General features: G+C 42.7%; 1 protein-coding gene across 2 annotated transcripts in view; it reads left to right on the forward strand.

The window, feature by feature from the left end:
- Positions 1–20038, forward strand: part of PELI1 (pellino E3 ubiquitin protein ligase 1) — a 73393-nt gene extending 53355 nt beyond the window's left edge. For both annotated transcript variants that reach the window (XM_063918440.1, XM_063918441.1), the window contains exons 2-7: positions 9145–9285; positions 12108–12237; positions 13802–13903; positions 15438–15635; positions 15717–15905; positions 17212–20038. In XM_063918440.1, coding sequence (XP_063774510.1) covers positions 9176–9285; positions 12108–12237; positions 13802–13903; positions 15438–15635; positions 15717–15905; positions 17212–17778 — 1296 coding nt within the window. In that variant the 5' untranslated portion in view covers positions 9145–9175 and the 3' untranslated portion in view covers positions 17779–20038. The remainder of the gene's footprint in view (positions 1–9144; positions 9286–12107; positions 12238–13801; positions 13904–15437; positions 15636–15716; positions 15906–17211) is intronic.
- Positions 20039–20609: the final 571 nt, after the last annotated feature.

A 20609-nucleotide genomic window follows, 5' to 3' on the forward strand; every position in this document is an offset into this window, starting at 1 on the left:
GATTTTTGTAGCCTGAAAAACAACAGGAGGAAAAAACTGAGAGATGTTCCCACTTAATAAAACCTGCATTGGGGAGAGGCCAGGAACGTAACATTGGATAAACACCCAGTGTAGAGAATCAACATTAACGTCTTGCACCCAAGCACTAAGATGCGCCAACTGAGCGGAATAATAATACATTTGAAAATTAGGTAGTGCCAGTCCGCCATCACATCGCTGCCTGGTGAGAGTATATACAACTGTATTCTGGGTCTTTTATTAGCCCATATTAAAGACCATAAAATACTGTTCAATTTCCTAAAAAATGTAGGAAAAATATAAACAGGAGATTGCAGAACAATATACAAAATTTTGGGCAGTAGTAACATTTTGATGAGGCTGACCCTGCCAGTCACCGTCAACGGAAGCTTACACCAAGTTTTGGATTTACTCGAGATTTGTTGCATGACCGAGTCAAGATTCAAAGGTATGAAGTCAAAAGGGTCATTTGTAATTTGGACATTGAGGTACTTAAATTGTGCCGTCCAGCAAAGCGGCAAAGAAATTTTAGGAACAGTAGGAGGGGGGCCAATAACTAGCATTATAAACTATTTAGTCCAGTTAATATGGAGACCAAAATAACAGCCAAATTCCTCAATCACCAGCAACAGAATAGGCATAGACGTGGCATAATCCTGCAAAATTAACAGGTCATCTGCATAAAGGGCAATCTTATCAGTGTGAGGGCCGGTAGAGATTCCTATAATACCCGGGTGTGATCTAATTAGACAGGCCAAGGGCTCGATGGCTAGAGCAAACAACATGGGGGAAAGGGGGCAGCCCTGCCTGGTGCCACGAGATAGTGTAAAGAAGGAAGAAACATAACCGTTTACTGAGATCCTGGCACTCGGATGTTGGTCCACTGTATATAATTAGGCCCGAAGCCCATACATTGCATGACCTCCCATAGGTAAGACCATTCAACACTGTCAAACGCCTTGGCCGCGTCCAGAGAGACCACGACCGAATCAGAAGGAAAGGCATGTGGGGCCTGTAGAATGGTATGCAATCTACGCAAGTTAATGGAAGTGGACATCCCAGGCATAAAGCCGGTTTGGTCTGGGTGAATGATGGAGGTAATAACTGTGTTAAGCCGGAGTGCCAAAATTTTTGGCAGGATCTTTGCATTTGTGGGAATCGGGGAAATTGAACTATAGGAATCCAGAAACCTAAGGTCCTTACCAGGTTTCGGTATCACTATGATAACAGCCTCAGACACTCAGACATAGAAGGGGAAAATTGATTGTTAGCAAAGATATCCGAAAATAGGGTGAGTAACCTGGGGCCATAAAAATCAATATGGGTTTTGTAAACTTCATTGGGGATTCTGTCACAACCCGGTGCCTTACCGTTAGGAGATAAGCCAATGGCCGCAGTCACCACATAGGTGCCTCTAAAAAAAAAAAAATCACGAGCCTCAGAGGAGAGTGTAGGTGGAGCAGTATTCCTCAGGTAAAGGCAAAGGTCCGCATCGGAGCATACCAGCCGAGACCTATAAACATGCCGGAATGCTTCAGCGCTAAGGGCTGCTGGGAGCTGTAGTTTATTGAGTGCTTCTTCTTCCCTGTAATGCGGCGCGTTGGGACACCGGCGCTAACAGTAGTGACTGGCTGCTGTGTGAATCTATGGGAGAGCCACTGCCAAAGGGAGGACAGCAGTTTAGCAGCTGACAGGAGAAGCAGGATAAGCATTACCCGCCCCTCCCCCACTCACAGTACCTCCGTGCCCCATCTGCTGCACCCCCACACACCCCCTCCAGCGGTAGCTCCGGACCCCTTCCCGCACCCGCCCCTCCCCCTGCACCACCGCATTCGCCCCTCCCCCACCCGGGGCACCCCCGCAACTGCTCCTCCCCCACCCACGGTGGCTCCAGACCCCCACCTGCAGCACCACTGCACCAGCCCCTCCCCCACCTGCAGCACCACCGCAACTGCCCCTTCCCCTCCTGCGGCACCCCCGGATCCCATCCGCGTCTTGTCCGCACCCGCCACTCCTCCAACCAAAGTACCTACTTGGTGATTCGTCAGGCCCTTCGTGCGCTGTTCACACCATTGCAAGGGGCTTCGACCCCTTAACCATTGCACGCCCTTTGTCCGTGCAACATTTAACCACTCACACAATTATAATTGTAGGTAATACTCCATATAATACAAATATTGCACGCCACAAGGGTATGCAAGGGTTAAGGGGGCGTAGCCCCTTACGACGGTGTGAAGAGCGCCTGTAGGGCGCGATGAATCACCTAGTGTGTATATATATATATATATATATATATATATATAATTAGTAGCACGAAACAAGAGAGCGTGAGTTTTTATCTATCAACCAGTGCGTCTTAAGTGCAGGGGTACCATCTGCAAAATATTGAGCCTCCAGATTCCTAAAATCAGTTTCAAGGACCTTCTTTTCCCTGCAAGACATTTTATGGGCTGCTATATGTCCAATAAATGTACCACGCAGGAAAGCCTTAAATGAATCCCAGACCGCGGTTACCGGAGCAGAACCTGTATGATCAGGGAAATAACCCTCCTACTGTGTCTCTAGATCGTGACCGTCGCCCAACTGGGCCAGCCAGGAAGGATGTAGCTTCCAGTAGGACTGTCCCCTCTGGTACTCCACATTAAGTGACAACAACAAAGGTGAATGATCAGAAACACCCCGGGCCTCATAATGGACATCCGTGATTTTAGGCAGCAAAAATTGCAAGTATTTAGTGAATGAATGTCTGATGTATAGATCAGAAGCTTCCCTAAGACCCTATAAATACCTTCAGTCTTCATAAGCTAGTAAAAACCTTTAAATATTTGCATATGTTGTTAGCATGTGTTTTAGGTAAAGCATTTACTATGTACTGGTCCTTTCATCCTTTTACCGGTGGATGAAATGCAGTTTGAGAGTAGGGAGTCGATCTATTACCCACGATATCATTGCGGCAGTGGCTGCACTGTACGGCGCCCCGAATTCGGGGCGCCCTCCTGCATCTCCGGCGGCAGCGGCGTCTGTGTGGTAAAGGAAGTGCACGAACCGGCACTTCCTTTAACACACGCCACTGCCGCCGGAGACGCAAGAGGGACACAGGAGAGCCGCGTGCTGCGCTCTCCGTGTCCCTCCTTCAGACGACAGCGCGGGAGCGACGGAGGGTAAGTATCTAGCACTGTGGGGCATATCTGGCACACATGGCACTGTGGGGCATATCTGGCACACATGGCACTGTGGGGCATATCTGGCACACATGGCACTGTGGGGCATATCTGGCACACCTGGCACTGTGGGGCACACCTGGCACTGTAGGGCACATCTGGCACTGTGGGGCATATCTGGCACATCTGGCACTGTGGGGCATATCTGGCACTGTGGGGCACACCTGGCACTGTGGGGCATATCTGGCACTGTGGGGCACACCTGGCACTGTGGGGCACACCTGGCACTGTGGGGCACACCTGGCACTGTGGGGCACACCTGGCACTGTGGGGCACATCTGGCACTGTGGGGCACATCTGGCACTGTGGGGCACATCTGGCCATCTGGCACTGTGGGGCATATCTGGCACTGTGGGGCATATCTGGCACATCTGGCACTGTGGGGCATATCTGGCACTATGAGGTCTGTGTACGGGTAGAGCTGCATTTCCCACCCTAGGCTTATACTCGAGTCAATACGTTTTCCCAGGTTTTTGTGGTAAAATTAGGTGCCTCGGCTTATATTCGGGTCGACTTATACTCGAGTATATACGGTACTTAGGGGTTTATTTACTAAGCCTTGGATGGAGATAAAGTGGACAGAGATAAAGTACTAGCCAATCAGCTCCTAACTGTCATGATACAGGCTGTGTTTTTAAAAATGACAGGAGCTGGTTGGTTGGTACTTTATCTCCATCCAAGGCCTAGGGGTCTATTCCTACAGCAGAGGAAAGGCCTATTTTGCGGAAAACGGGGGTTTTCTCAGCTTTGGGTTGTTCATAGAGCGGGTTACCATGGAGAAGTTCCTGACTTCTCCAGCGCCACCCCCACCATCTCCATACTTTGGTATGGTGAATGCTGTTCATTAAGGAATGCTTAATGCTTTCCGCTTTTTCAGTGTGTTCAGATTTGCCTTCTCAGGTTGGCGCAATCTGCACTGCAGTGCAAAACGGGCAGGGAAGCTCAATGCTGCCCAGCACCTGGCACTAGCTGCAGCCCCTGCAGTTTCCCGGCGGTGCATGTGCAGAAGTGACCTGTTGGCTGACTCCACGCATCACAGAGGTGACTGACGCTGAAGACTGGATAACTGGAGCCGTGGATACCGTACCACATCTCCAGAAAGTAATGTATATACATGAATAGCTACTTATCAAACCTATATGTTGCTTTGTACTGATGCAATCTATAGTGATAAGCATCAATTCACTTTTTTTTTTTTTGTACATGAATAAACCCCTTAGTAAATAGACCCCCAATTCTTTAAACGTAACCTCTGAACCTGGTTGTGCTTTGATGGTTTTGCTCTGAAACAATTGGTCACTTGTGTGTGTTTGCATAACCCCCAACTGTCCCGATTTTCGCAGGACAGTCCGTTTTTTTGAGGAACTGTCCCACCCACGGGCCGCAGTGTCCCGCGGTGGGGTGGGGGTGGGGGGGCAGTTGGGAGCCTCCTGTTACTGCATGCGCACAGCATCTATTCAGTGAAGACACAGGGAGACGGGGCATGCCAGTGGCTCACAGAGCGATGGGCATGCCGCCTTCTGTGCCTGCAAACGGGGGCATGACTCGCGATCGCGGCACTGCCGCTAGGGCATGCCCCCTTTCAAATAGACCACACCCCTTTTTCTGAGAGTCCATCTTCTATATGTTAACATGTTGGGAGGTATGTGTTTTAGTCATCTGCTTTATATTGATTGTGAAAGGAGACATTACGGAATACGGGACAGATGTATTACGTCTTTGAGAGAGATAAAGTACCAACTAATCCGCTTTAAAGTCCTTTTTGTAACATGGCAGTTAGGAGCTGACTGGTACTTTATCTCTCTCCACTGTGTATCTATCCAATGCTTAGTACATCTCCCACTACCTATATCGCTCTAATTTTGGAGCATTATTAGACCCAGATTATTGAGGGGGCTGAAAGGGTGTACATTTTCAGTACGTGTCTACAGGAAGATTGATAGCAGGCATATAACCCATAGCACAGCACATCGTGTACAATGTATGGTCTATTCTAAGAATCTCGCTCATTTAGGAGCTGACACATTTCAAAATGTAATTTTCATGCTTACATGTATAATTTCTATTTCATTACAAAGTGAATCAATTCACCTAGACTGAACATCTGTGTAGGTCTTGATTTGAAATCCCGGTTTATCCAATCATGCATGAAATGGCTTAATTGAAATAAGATATTAAATTATGACAATTCATATCACATCTATTTCTTTAGAGTATCGCTACATCGAAAAGGCAGATTTTTATTTATTTATTTTGTTGCTAAAGAGCATCTAATTAAATTCAGATTAATACACAGGACCGGTGTTTTACATCTTACGGGTCTATTCAATTATTGTCGGAATTTCCGACAAGTCGGAAAAACGGCACTTTTCGACTTTTTTAGGTCAAATCTGGATTCGACCTATTCAAGTCCAGTGCAGTTTTCCTGACTTGTCGGAAAACACGTGGATCGCCGTATTAGCCGCGTATCCACGTATTTTGTTGATTTTGAGGACGTTTCTAACAGGATCGGCATTGTCGAAAACGGGCAAAAACTTGTCGGAAATGCCCGCAAATTTAAATAGTGATGTGTCGGATCCTCTCCATCAACACTAATTGAATATACCCCTTAGTAGTAGTAGTAGTAGTAGTAGTAGTAATAATTTTATTTATATAGCGCTCTTTCTCTAACAGGACTTAAGACGCTTTACAGACATCAAAAACAATGCACATAATACAGAAGATTTAAGTAAAACAGCAATAGATGAGCCACACAGACATAAAATGAAATCCTTGAGCACACAAAGCATAATGCAGGATTGGTGTAGGCTTTTTGTGTAATAACTTCCAAGTGTTGTGTAATCTACCCTCACAAGGTACCAGATGAGGCAGCCATCTTGGGTGCACTGCGTAGGATTACCCTGGGTTGAATAGTCTACCCCTAGAAAAATCTAGAAAATGGGGATATTGTAGCGTCCTAACACTAAACTGTAGGGTCCCAACTAAACCACCAGGTCCATGTATTTTTCATCCCATTCCCAAACGTACCTGATGAGGCAGCCATGTTGTGGGCACTATGAAGGTTACACTGTGGGAGGTGAGCCATACAAGAGCCCAGTGCATATATGGGAAAACGGACACTTGTGGAGTAGTAATAGTAGCAACATGAAGAACATCCTGACCACAGAGGAACCAACTCATGTGCACTGCATAGGTCACACTGGCAGGGTGCGCAATAAGTGGAGGTACACATTACAGAAATAGCACACAATGGGGTGGAACAGAAAAGAAAAACCATGGTCAGAAAACATTTACAGGTAACCAATGGAAGGGGAGACGCAACATACTTAAATTGTCATTCATTAAACAAAAAAAATTGGACAACATGAAGTCTTGTGAGATGCTGATCATCGGGTAAAAGCAGAGCATAAGGTTTGCAATCACCCCAGGGAAGCCATCATAGCTGTTTGATAAGGACTGTTAAATCTGTTTGCAAACAATGTGAAAACCATCATTTATTTTATTTCTAAATGCAGAGCATAGAAGACCGTAGCCATCTTCCCAGGAATGGGCACCAAGCAAATTCAACCAAAGGTCACATGGGGGTGGAGTTTCAATTGTTTTTGGGCACGCGCAGCACCTGTCTAAGTAACGGGAGATATTAAATTGTTTGTGTCGATGGGCGTGAGTTTAGCGGATGACAACAAACAAAAATAAGTCATTGTTACAGGGTATCACAAAGTCCAGCAACAAATACAAAATGCTTGGCAGTGTACATAAATCAATAACAGAAATAAAACCTGACAATAATGAAGGCAAAAGACTGCTCAAAGTACCATGTGCGAAAGAAACACATACAAAAAACATGTCCTAAAAAATAGTAGAAAAACAGTAGAAAAGATGTACGTACATGCATATAAATACAGCAATAAATACAATAAGGGGGTGTAAGTCTTAACAAACCTAAAGTATAGACTCTACACTAGAGATCCAATGAGTATCAGCATGTTTGCCCAGTCTGGATTGCTATGCACAAAGTAATGTACTTAAACTTCTGAACTGAAGTTGTATTGTAAGAGGGATTGGACAAAAAGATGGTCAAATAAGACGCAGGGCTGGATACACACAGCAAGATGATCTGTCCAATCTTTCAAGTTGGAGTGATAATCTGGTAATGTATGGGAGCAAATGACAATCAACCATTTCCTTCCAAAAGTCGGAAAATGGGCACAAATGGTTGTGTGGATAAATCAGATGGATTTAACCACATTGTCTGACCACATTTGTCTGTTTTCCAGTGTTTGGGAGCAAATGGACAATTGCCATTTGCTCCCATACATTACCAGATTTTCGTTCCAACCAGAAAGATTGGACAGAATCTTATAGTGTGTATCCAGTTTAAGACCCCAACTCATACAGAAAATGAATGCTTACTTGTTTGCTGCTAATGGGGTTTCTACTGCTACTAGACCAGGCCTGACCAACTTGTGGCTCTCCAGATGTTGTGAAACTACATATCCCAGCATGCCCTGCCACAGGTTTAGCATCCCCTAACAGCAAAACTGTGGCAGGGCATGCTGGGACTTGTAGTTTCACAACAGCTGGCGAGCCACAGGTTGGCCCGGCCTGTACTAGCTTATTGGGTTTATTTACTTTTTCACACTGTTATTTATATTGCTTTATATGTTCTTGAATAAATATTGACAAACTAAAATCTGCTTGTTTATTTTTCACTTGAGATTAGACTTCTCACATTTTATTATTCAGTGTGGAGTAGATTGTTAATGATGTCTTCTTATATTAAGACAGTGTAGATTTTGGTATCCGGACTCTATCAACAGTGTCTAGGTCGACACCTATTGGTCGACAGTGAGTAGGTCGACATGGAAAAAGGTTTACCTGCGTTTCTCACATTTTTTTCCCCCGTTTTTTAAAACTTTTTCATACTTTACGATCCATGTGGACTGCAATTGGGAACGGTAATCTGTGCCGAGTGCAGCGAGGCACCTTGCTCGAAGCCATGCGAGGGGACCTGGTGCACTAATTGGGGTTCCTGGTCACTTTACGAAGAAAACAACACCAAAAAAACAAACTCATGTCTACCTTTTTCTATGTCGACCTTGTTCATGTCGACCTAATGGCCATATCGACCTATTTCCAGTGTCGACACTCAGTCCCAGATCGTGAGCAGCTTCAATTTCCTGGACAAATAGATGCAAAGGAAGATACCCAATTAGGTTGTTGGTAAAGGGCCTAATTCAGATCTGATCGCAGCAGCAAATTTGTTAGCTAATGGGCAAAACCATGTGCACTGCAGGTAGGACAGATATAACACGTGCAGAGAGCGTTAGATTTGGGTGAGGTGTGTTCAAACTGAAATCTAAATTGCAGTGTAAAAATAAAGCAGCCAGTATTTACCCTGCACATAAACAATATAACCCACCCAAATCTAACTCTCTCTGCACATGTTATATCTGACCCCCCCCCCCCCCCCCTCGCCCCCCTGCAGTGCACATGGTTTTGCCCTTTTAGCTAACAAATTTGCTGCTGCAGTCAGATCTGAATTAGGCCCAAATTCTACTGTGGCACATCCAATAAATATTAGCTTTTTTCCAGTCGGACATAATTCAGAGTTGCTAATCTTCTTGGGCTGAGTGATATCTGTGCAGTTTGACAGATTTTACTGTAATCTGTAAATGTATGGGTAACTTGGTAGAGTTGCCCATGTTAAACAGTATTCTTCCGTTACTCTGTTTATTGTCCGCTCTGATTAGGTACTGCAGAGTTTAGATCCCTATCTGTCTGTTAATGTATTTCATTGCCTCTCTTAGAATGGGGCCACTTTTATTTCACCTTCACCGGTCCTTTTAAAAGCGTGCTTTCTTTTCATATTTAATTTTTTTGTGTGTGTTTTTTTTCCTTCCAGACAAAATAATGAAAAAAGCCCAACAGAGCTCATGATAAGACTAACTGCAGTAAAACCAACGGCCACGCTAATGTTTTCTCCTGATCAAGAAAACCATCCCGCTAAAGCGCCTGTGAAGTATGGGGAGCTCATTGTACTGGGGTGAGTGCTGTCTTTTATTATTATTATTATTATTTTTATTATTATTATTATTATTAGTTATCCATTTATTCCTATTATCTCAACTTTATAATTCTAAGCGAGGAAAATCTGCCAGTAGAGCTTTTTGCTGAGTGGAATAAAACGAGAATGCGACACAGCATATATATTACTAAATAGACTCCCTAAAAGGTCTAATTTTAGGAAAGATCTCCATGATGTGTTCTCTGCCCGTCATGAATCGCCATTGCCACGATTTCTGTAGGCCATCTCCAACCTAATCCGTTTTAGGTGCGTTGGAATGTAGTGTGGCGTAGCCAGCTTCCCCTGAATCCATTGCACTGCGCCGATAATAAAGGTTTAAAGTATTTTTTTGCTGTTGGATTATGTGTCATCGTAAAGCGTAAAAATTATACCAAGTCATGTGCCTTTGGGCAGGATTACTAGGTGTTGTTCATAGGCCTGTCCACACTATCAGAAATGTAATGACATTTGGGAGGGGTCTAATATATTTTGGATTTCCCAACAGTGTTGTGCTACCCAGTAAATTACCGATTTATATCCACCTAAGGCAGGCATTCCCAATCATGGTTCTCAAGGCACACTAATAGGCCCTACACACTTGTCAATGTAACTGAAAGATATGAACGATCTCGTTCATTAATGAACGAGATACCATTCATATCTTTGTGTGGAGGCACCAGCGATGAACGAGGCGCGGCCCCACGCTCGTTCATCGCTGGTGCCCCGTCGGCTGTGCATGCAGGCCAATATGGTCCATATTTGCCTGCACCATCTCGTCCATATTTGCCTGCACTTGTATGGAGCCGTGTGATGGGGGGAGTGAAGAAACTTCACTCCCCCCGTCACTGCCCCCCGTCGGGTCGCCCGTCTGCCGTATCGGCGGTCTGGCAACTCGGCGGCGTATCGCCATGTCTGTAGGGCCCATTACAGTGCATGTTTTAGTGATATCCAGGCTTCAGCACAGGTGACTTAATTAGTAGCTGAGCTATTTTGATTTAACCATCTGTGCTGCAGCCTGGATATCACTAAAACCTGCACTGTTGGTGTGCCTTGAGGACCGAGGTTGGGAATGCCTGACCTAAAGGTATGGGTCACTTGGTCGACAAGACTTAAGTCAACAGTCATTGGGTCGACCACTATTGGTCGACATGAATTAGGTCAACAGGGTCATTAGGTCGACATTTTTATTAATTTATTTTACTTTTTTGGATGTCGTTTTCTTCGTAAAGTGACGGGGAACCCCAATTAGTTCAGTGTCCTCTCGCATGGCTTGCTTCGCTCGCCATGCTTTAGGCAAGGTTACCGTTCCCAATTGTAGTCCACGTGGATTGAAAATTATGAAAATTTTCTAAAATGAAGAAAAAAAGGTGAAAAACTCTTGTCGACCTAATGACCATGTCGACCTAATGCATGTCGACAAATAGTGGTCGACCTAATGACTGTCGACCTAAGTCTTGTTGACCAAATGACCGTAAGCCCCACCTAATACAAACAGAGTGACCACTTGTAAACATAAGTCCATATCTTTAGCCCGGTAATGGGGTCTTGTGAGGAGCACAAGTCAGTATTTCTCTCTAAACCATCTTCATCAGGATTAATATTGAAAAGCAAAAGGTATACAGCTTTTAGATATTAATGTGTATGTGTAACTTATCAGGGTAATTCCCTGTCCCACCAATGTCTGGGGTGGGGGGTTGGATATATCCAGCATGTTACGAATCCTTGATTTCATTAATTCCAGGTTAAAAAAAAAAAAATATCGGGATTGGTGGGTCAGGAATCTATAACATTCGGCAGAATTCCCTGGCGCATCACTTATTATCCATCTCAGTCTGTTGGGGTGTTTTACTTTACTCATAGCTAGCCATGTCAGCGTTACTAAATAAACATACACAAATTGTGTCACAGCTAATAATATTTAATATTCTACAGGTATAAACATAACTGTATATTATTATTAGCTTTGACTGAATTGTTTATGGCAATAGAAATGTAACTTTGGTTTGGTTATAGCAGCTGAGGCCAAAATATTTTATATGTAACTTTTTTATGATTGTGACATTGGTGCTAACAATGGTTATTTGAATACATGTTGAATTATTTCACATTCATGGTATTTAGATTGTAAAACCATTCTTCTAGAACATTACGGTTTGAGGTTATTATACTGTTTTAGATTTTTAATGCTGTTTTCCAGTAATACACCAGGCTGTGTAATCTACCGATTGGAGGCAGTCATATTGTGGGTAGAACAGGAGTATTAAGCCTATTATTAGGGTATGTGGTTCTCTGCTTGTCCAATCACTAGGACCCAGTGTTTTTCAAGAATATTGGTTAAGCTAACAAAATGGCTGCCTTGCCGGTAAAATGCATGAAGGGATGAATCATTTTTAACAGATTTTTATTATTATTATTATTATTATTATCAGTTATTTATATAGCGCGCACACATTCTGCAGCGCTTTACAGAAAATATTTGGCCATTCACATCAGTCCCTGCCCCAGTGGAGCTTACAATCTATATTCCCTACCACATGTACACGCACACACATTCACGCTAGGGTTAATTTGTGTTGGGATCCAATTGACCTACCAGTATATTTTTGGATTGTGGGAGGAAACCGGAGTACCCGTAGGAAACCCATGCAAGTACGGGGAGAATATACAAATTTTTATATTACTTTTGCTTTGGCAGAGTGTGTTTTTAAATATTGTGCTGTGTGTTCTTGTTTGTCATTGATCAAGCAAAGTCCGTGTTATAATATGTAAATCATTTCGGAATTGTTCTTGGAATCCTTTAGATACAATGGCTCCCTGCCAAACGGTGACAGAGGCAGAAGAAAAAGCAGGTTCGCTTTATTGAAAAGACTCAAAGCAAATGGGGTGAAGCCAAGTACTGTTCACATTGCCTGTACCCCGCAGGCAGCAAAGGTAAATCCGCTGATTGTTCGGAGTCTCTCTAAGGACTGATTTTACCTTTTTTGTGTCTCTAACAAGTTTAGTAGCCTCAAACTATATGTTGCACTGTTCACTAGTGGGTCTATCCTCTTAGATTTGTGCCTATGTGTCCTCCATCTAACCATTGCTGCTATTGTAACCTTGACTGGTAGCATGAAACTAGTTTTAATAGGCTGCAGAATGTAAACATGCCGTTCCGCTCTGTGACACGCTCTTGTGTTCTAATGAGAAATGGCTTGTTTCATTTTTCAATCTCAGGCCCAGATTTATCAAGAGGAGAGCGATAAATTGCAAAGTGATAAAGTACCAGCCAATCAGCTTCTCACTGCCATGTTAGAGGCTGTGTTTGAAAAATGACGAGCTGATTGGTTGGTACTTCATCACCGTGCACTTTACCACTCGCCAAGGCTTGCTAAATCTGGGACTCAACATTGTATGTGTATACAGGGCCTGATTCGGAGTTGGACGCAGTACACACAGCAGCTACGTCTTTGGATGCAGCTGCTGTCTGTAAAGATGCTAATTCTGCAGGAGGTGTTTTGTGTTCCTAGACGCCTCCTGCAATCCTCTGTGTTTTGCTGCTGCAGGTCGGACAATGCAGGACCTGTTCTCCACATGCGCATAATGGCTCCTGTGCACGTTCAGTCCATCGGAGTAGTGCATAAACCATCGGGTTTGCGAGCTACCCTGAATCAGGCTCACACAGTTACCCAATACGCCAAGTCTATTTCAACAGGAAAAACATTTATCATTACTTATGAATTAACATTTTCAGAAGTGACCGATCGTAGATGCATAAGAGTAGGTATTGCCGGAACAACCTTTGTTCAAGTATGCTTACTCCTTTTACTTATGGTCCATCCCACATCTTCCTTTCTCATTCATTGTTATCCCACACTCTCCTGCAATAGACGGGTGAGATGCTGTGGGGTGTGGTTCAGGTTACCTGCCATGGCCAGCACGTTCGTGTTACAGATTTGTAGTATAACCTGCAGGGCATACTCTATATGGATTGGAGGAAAATGTCAGTGTTAAAGTTTCCTTCTGTGTCTGATCAGCTGTCCAACATATCCTTATATGGTGCTGTTAACGTGTATGATTTCTGTGGGATATTACAGCATGTCATTACTAGAATTGACTAGATCCTGACAATTCGGGCTTTAGTTTACTCCAGTGGTGTAGCACAGTGGTACTCAAACTCTGTCCTCAGGACCCCGCACGGTTCATGTTTTCCATGTCACCCAGCAGGTGCACCAACTATCACATTTTAAAAATCTACAGGTGACCTGCAAAACGTGGACCGTGTGGGGTCCTGAGGACCGAGTTTGAGAACCTGTGGTGTAGCAAATGATAGATAATACAGATTGTGGCTTTCCAGCTATTGTTGAACTAGAACTACCAACATGTCCTTTCAGCCAAAACCACAAGTAGTCTGCCTCTGAAATATAGGATTGCGCTCTATAAAACTGGGAGGCTGCGTGATGGCACCACCTCTACCGTATGGGTGTCTGATGGTAGGAATATGTCTTTGTTTTAGGCAATAAGTAACAAGGACCAGCACAGCATATCTTACACTTTGTCACGGGCGCAGACTGTGGTGGTAGAGTACACGCATGACAGCAACACGGACATGTTTCAGGTAAGCTTTTGCTGCCCAAACTTAAATAATGGATTTATGTTTAATGCATGGTAATGTGACCACAGAACGTTGATCCTCTGCTTTCCTCAAAGACCTAAATGCTGCAATAGCTACAGTACGTCAAGCTGTAAATACAAAACAGAACCACAATGGTTGCAAGCGCTTATCCCCACTGTGTATCTGGCAAAGTGAATGCATAAGGACATTTTTCATATTTTCATCAAGACATTCAGCTTGCAGGCCAACTTAAACGCATAAATGACCATATTGAAGTGAACTTGCGTATATGTTAATTGTGGGTCCAGCCAGATTGGGAAGATTGTGGTGCGAGTGGGTCAGCTTAATATGTACAGCATATCAGTATGTGGAGCCCTATAAATATAGCAAATCATAGCTTGAAGTGTATGTGATGTATGTGCTTTTTAATTAAGATAATGAACCGTATGTAATGATGTCCGAGTTTGCTGGACATATGCCTTATAAATGATTGCTGCTTTAAAAAAATGTCAAAGTTCGACTGGGAACCCGCACCCCCAGCCCAATAAGACTGCCGCTTGCTCCATTTATGAGTGGTTGGCTAATGCATGGCTGACAGATTCAAAGACAAAAGGAATGCTGGTCATGTTCTAAAATACTATTCTACGGCGAGCATAGTATTAATGTAATTTGCCCACCGTATTACACTTTTTGTATCTAGTGCTGATCACGGTCTACCAGTTGGTATGTTTTATATTGCCCATTTAAGACTATAAGGATCTGAAGCATAGGGTACCAGTTGTTTAATGGGATTTTTCGGACTGTTTTCCTTCCTCTTCTGTCATGCAAAATAAAATAACGGGCATCCGTTCTATTGCTGTTTTAAAACATTGGGTAGACTTGCCGGGAACTTGACGATTCTTGCAGTTCACAGCCTATTACATTTACCCCTGAGAGTGTTTCAGGCCATCAGCACTTCAAAGTCTGTTTCTTAGGGACAGAAGGGGCCTTGTGATAGGTACCCCGTGCCGTAGTAGACTGACAGCCCATAAGCTTCAGTGATTTGGTACAGTGGGGCAGATGTACTAACCCTGGAGAAGGCATAAAGACGTGATACTGCGGTGATAAGTGCAAGGTGATAACGCATCAGCCAATCGGCTCCAATATGTAACAGTTATGCGCTGATTGGCTGGTGCGTTTTCACCTTGCACTTATCACAGCTTTATCACTTCTTTATGCCTTCTCCAGGCTTAATACATCTGCCCCAGTATTTGTGTGACTTGCTGTTGAGTCCATTTAAGTTTTTGTAAATGAAGAATATGCACGCAACAGTGTTGTGGCTGAAAGGAAAAGAAACCCTAGTCTGAGGCAGATTAATGCCCATCAGTAAGTGTATGAAAGTTTGTTGAGAGACAGTAGATTTCCTTGTTTATCCTGCAGAGATTTCTAGTGTGTAATGCTTAGCCTTGATAATACCCTTGTTGTCTTGACGAGCCATTCGCCGCACACTGCTCTTTCTCTGTACAACGATACCATCTCTCTGCTAATGCATTTCTAGATTGGAAGGTCGACAGAAAGCCCTATTGATTTTGTAGTAACTGACACAGTTCCAGGAAGCCAGAGCAACTCCGATACGCAGTCCGTGCAGAGCACCATATCCAGATTTGCCTGCAGAATCATATGTGAAAGAAACCCTCCCTTCACTGCAAGAATATATGCCGCAGGCTTTGACTCATCAAAGAATATATTTCTTGGGGTAAAGAATAGTATTTACTTACTTTTGTGATCTTCTGTAAAGCATGCTTGATTGCTCATGGCCTTCCCCCTCCCTTAATAGGAGAAAGCTGCTAAATGGAAGACCTTAGATGGTCAGATGGATGGGCTAACCACAAACGGAGTCCTGGTCATGCATCCACGCAACGGATTCACAGAGGACTCGAAGCCTGGGGTGTGGCGAGAGATATCTGTGTGCGGGAATGTGTTTAGCCTGCGAGAAACCCGCTCCGCTCAACAGAGAGGAAAAATGGTGAGTTCTGCCCTGAAGCCGCTTCCCTGCTAACCTTCTGTCGGTTCTCCAATAATCCTTCGTTAGCCTCATCATACTTGGTGTCTGTGAAATAAAAGGTTTATTTCATTAGATACTTTTTTTTAATTTTTTTTTAAATAACCTGAATTCTCATGCTTTAAATGTATTTATAGCAATTTTCAAGTGAATTTCATCTTGTTAAATTCAGAACATGCTGTTCCTCTATGAAAAAATGTTAATGCTGGGTGATGATTCATCTTAACATGTTTTCCTTGATATAACTGGGCTGTTCTTTGACAGATTGAGTTGCAAAGACCTGGCATTTAAAGTCGGCTCCATTTAACCACTTTGCTGCCGTTTGTGACATCCTTGGTGACGCATGACATTGGTGCCATATAAATAGGGGCTGTCACCGTTACACTTCTATTCTAAAGATGGTCTTGGTAGTAGCTTTCTCATTTGTGTTCACATTTCAGCACACGCTACATGTTATCACATCCTCTAGCAGTTCCTTTGTGGCTTAAGCTGGGTACACACCTGAACGATTGTGCAGCACAGCATCACTAATAGAAAGATGCATCGTATCGCCATACTCACTACACAATACTTTATACGCGGGTGTCATGTATCGTTACATGCTGCACCCTTTGGATATGCAGCACAACCAGTGAAACGATTCAATATACGACGGCTGGGAACGACTGATTGAGCATACAAACTATACAATGGTTGAGCAGATTGCTAGAAAGTACCAATATCACACAATGGGGCAGAGGTATTAACCTGGAGAAGGGATAAAGCAGTGATAAGTGCAAGGTGATAACGCACCAACCAATCGGCTCCAATATGTAAATTTACAGTTAGGAGCTGATTGGCTGGTGCGTTATCACCTTGCACTTATCACTACTTTATCCCTTCTCCAGGCTTAATACATCTGCCCCAATATATCGTGTAGTGTGCACACAATTTAAGGTAGAGTTTGGTGTTAACTATTGAAACGTGACTGTACCTGTTTAAAAAAAATAAGTAAAATACTGTAAATGGCACACTGTAATTTTATTTTTTGTAATTATTATTTTTTAAGAATCTACACAATGCATTCTAATACAGTTTTTATCTTTTTATTGTACATTTTACAAAAAAGTGCATGAGGTTAAAAATTTACATTATATGACGAATGAGCTTTATTGTGAATATCTGTCCATAAGTACTAGGGAATGTTATCCAGTGCTGTCATCCCGATTAGATGTTAACGCTCTTATGCTGTGTATCGGACGCGAATGATCAGAATCCTTTCACTTTACAGGTAGAAAATGAAAGCAATGAACTTCAGGACGGTTCCCTTATTGATCTCTGCGGTGCAACTTTGTTATGGCGTACTGCCGAAGGGCTTTCCAGAACTCCAACCGTGAAACATTTGGAAGCACTCAGACAGGAAATCAATGCAGCAAGACCTCAGTGTCCTGTTGGCTTTAACACACTGGCTTTCCCGAGCATGAAAAGGAAGGACGTTGTTGATGAGAAACAGCCTTGGGTCTATCTGAACTGCGGCCACGTGCATGGCTACCACAACTGGGGAAACAAAGAGGAGCGAGATGGGAAGGACCGAGAGTGTCCAATGTGTCGCTCTGTGGGACCCTACGTCCCACTTTGGCTAGGATGTGAAGCTGGATTTTACGTTGACGCAGGGCCCCCAACTCATGCCTTCAGCCCCTGTGGACACGTGTGCTCAGAAAAAACAACTTCCTACTGGTCACAGATTCCACTTCCTCATGGTACTCACACTTTTCATGCAGCGTGCCCGTTTTGTGCACACCAGCTGGCAGGAGAACAAGGTTACATCAGACTCATTTTCCAAGGACCTCTAGACTAGTGGCGCTTTCAGGGCTTGCACTGACCACACCAAACTAAGATCGGTTCGGTTGGCTTCCGAGCCGTCTTCTCCAAGTCATCAGGACCCCTCTGGCAAGTTTGCATTGGAAAGAAGAGTTCGGCAATGGAGAGTCACCACACACAAGAGGCAGACTGTTTTTGCAAGCAGACATTTCAAATGGGATTATGCAGATATGATTTAAATGCCTTCATTATTATTTCTGAATGACCCACCTCAGTGTTAAATTATTTTGGGAAACTGGGGAGAATACAGTCAGCGCAAACTACATTAGTTTACAGTTAAAAACACATTGTAAAATATAGCATACAACACTTTTTCTATTTAACTTTAGTATGGAAAATGCCCAGTGACTTGATATATTTGTTCTGCATATTGACCCATTTACTTTGGAAGCTGAAAGTAGCTTGGGCACAAATTATAAAAACCTGGACCATGTTTCTTTCTTTCGGTTTGCTTTCGTTATTGAGTTATGGGACATTTTACTATTGAATCATGTAACATTGTAACACGATAAGTGCTCACCAGAGAGTTCTGTAAATATGTAGTTCAATCATGTCCTCCTTGTTTTTAGTCTTAAATGTTAATAATTTTGCATACACTTGCAACATTTCAGGGTTGTATTTATCACCATTTTATTTCATATTTTTTACTCCTGAAGTATTTGTGACTACATACATATATATACATATATATATATATATATATATATATATATATATATATGTGTGTAATATAGAGAGAGATCAGGCCAGAATGTTTTTAAAATCAGATTTTCTTGGGGACATGGAATATTTTTGCTGGCTCTTAAATACTTTGATTAAATGTTTTTCATTAACGTGTTCCAGCAGCAGGTTGTTATTTATTTTATGTTTTCCTTCTTTTTTTTTTTTTAATACTTTTTCTCTCCATGTTTTATGATCGTAGCATAGCATTTGCTTTAATACACCTTGTCCTTGCCAGGAGAGGTGAAAAACCATCAGTAAAGTGTTTTTGTGATCTTGGAACAAAATAATAGACGCAAGCAAACTGTAATTTATTTTATTATTATAATTTTTTCTATGCCACCTGTTATTTTTCTTGGTTTTTTTTTTTATTTTATTTTTTTTTTCATTTATTTTCACAAACACTCAGGAAAACGAAGTACATGGGTAGCTAACATAATTATTTAGTTTTGATTCTTTAAAAATTTGTCTATTCAGGTGTTTGTGTGGAACCAGAACCTGAAATGTAGTGATGGAAGGTATAAAGTCTACCCATCTCCTACACGCATTATAGATGGCCATTTTGTAAGCTATTCATGAGAATGTAATCTATCAATTTGCTAGGAACCCCTTACATCAGTGAAGTTTGTGTCCTAGAGGTGTCACTGGGTCCTACATGTGTCACTAGTTCCAGTTTCTATAGACTGCCTACATAATGAGTCAGGAGGGGAGCATTTGTATGCATTGGTTCTGTCCACAAAATGGCCACTGTATGTGTGTGTGTGTGTGATTGGTACATTTTAAGCTTACTTAATGCACCCGTGAGCTGCTTTGTGTTCAGACATGTAAATAAAACCTGCAAATGATTTGTTAAATATATATATATGTAAGAGTCCATACTGTAAAATTTTATTTGATTTTAATCATAATTTATTCTCTTTGAGAAGGAGTCCTGGCTTACCGTTGTGTTTGGGAGAAGTTACTAGCAGAGGTTAAAAGCGTCTATTCATGTTTAATGGGGATATTGGGGGCTCAGTGGATTAGTGGGAACCATTCATTATTTTACAAAAATTCTATATGAAAAAGGAAAAAAAAAAAAGTTCAAAATTGTCTACTATGCATTTACTTACTGCATAAAAGATTGTGATTGTATTTGTCAATGAATTCATTTTTCTCTTGCTTGCTGTGGCGGCTGTGGCGACTTATTTGGATATGTATGTTAAAATATGCAACTTCTGGTCAGCATTACTATGCCTACTTGTTTCCGGGCTTACACCTGCAGCCTGTACAATGGTGAATGTGTATCTCCATTTAAAGATATATCAGGAATATCTTCTGTATTAGGTGGAGCATTTTTAATTCACACATTTATAAAGCATTCCTTCTAAAAGATCTGTTTTAGAGCTAAGCCATAATTGGTGCCCTTTTGTGCAGACAAGCATACTATGTATGAAATTTACATCTAAAATATCTAAATGGGGCAGTTACCAATAAATCTTAAGTATATTTGCATATTAAATGAATTCTGTGAAACTTGACATTCTCATTTTAAGTGTCTATGTTTGTTATATGTTTAGGCATGCTGCCTATTAGTGGCAGTTCCCTAGTAAGGAGTGAGCACTGCAATGTAACATAAAGGATCCCTTTAAGTGGTACGCCAGCTGCACTTATGCGTCAAGCAAGCTTAGTAAAGCTAAAATAATATATTTATTTTATTGAACACATTAGCACAACACTCATTGCCCCGTAGATGTAGTCCTATTTCTCTGACGTCCTAGTGGATGCTGGGAACTCCGTAAGGACCATGGGGAATAGCGGCTCCGCAGGAGACTGGGCACATCTAAAGAAAGCTTTAGGACTATCTGGTGTGCACTGGCTCCTCCCCCTATGACCCTCCTCCAAGCCTCAGTTAGATTTTTGTGCCCGACCGAGCAGGGTGCAATCTAGGAGCTCTCCTGAGCTTCTTAGAAAAAGTTAGTTTTAGGTTTTTTATTTTCAGTGAGACCTGCTGGCAACAGGCTCACTGCATCGAGGGACTAAGGGGAGAAGAAGCGAACCTGCCTGCTTGCAGCCAGCTTGGGCTTCTTAGGCTACTGGACACCATTAGCT

The sequence above is a fragment of the Pseudophryne corroboree genome, chromosome 4 (assembly GCF_028390025.1).
Source record: "Pseudophryne corroboree isolate aPseCor3 chromosome 4, aPseCor3.hap2, whole genome shotgun sequence".
NCBI lineage: Eukaryota > Metazoa > Chordata > Amphibia > Anura > Myobatrachidae > Pseudophryne > Pseudophryne corroboree.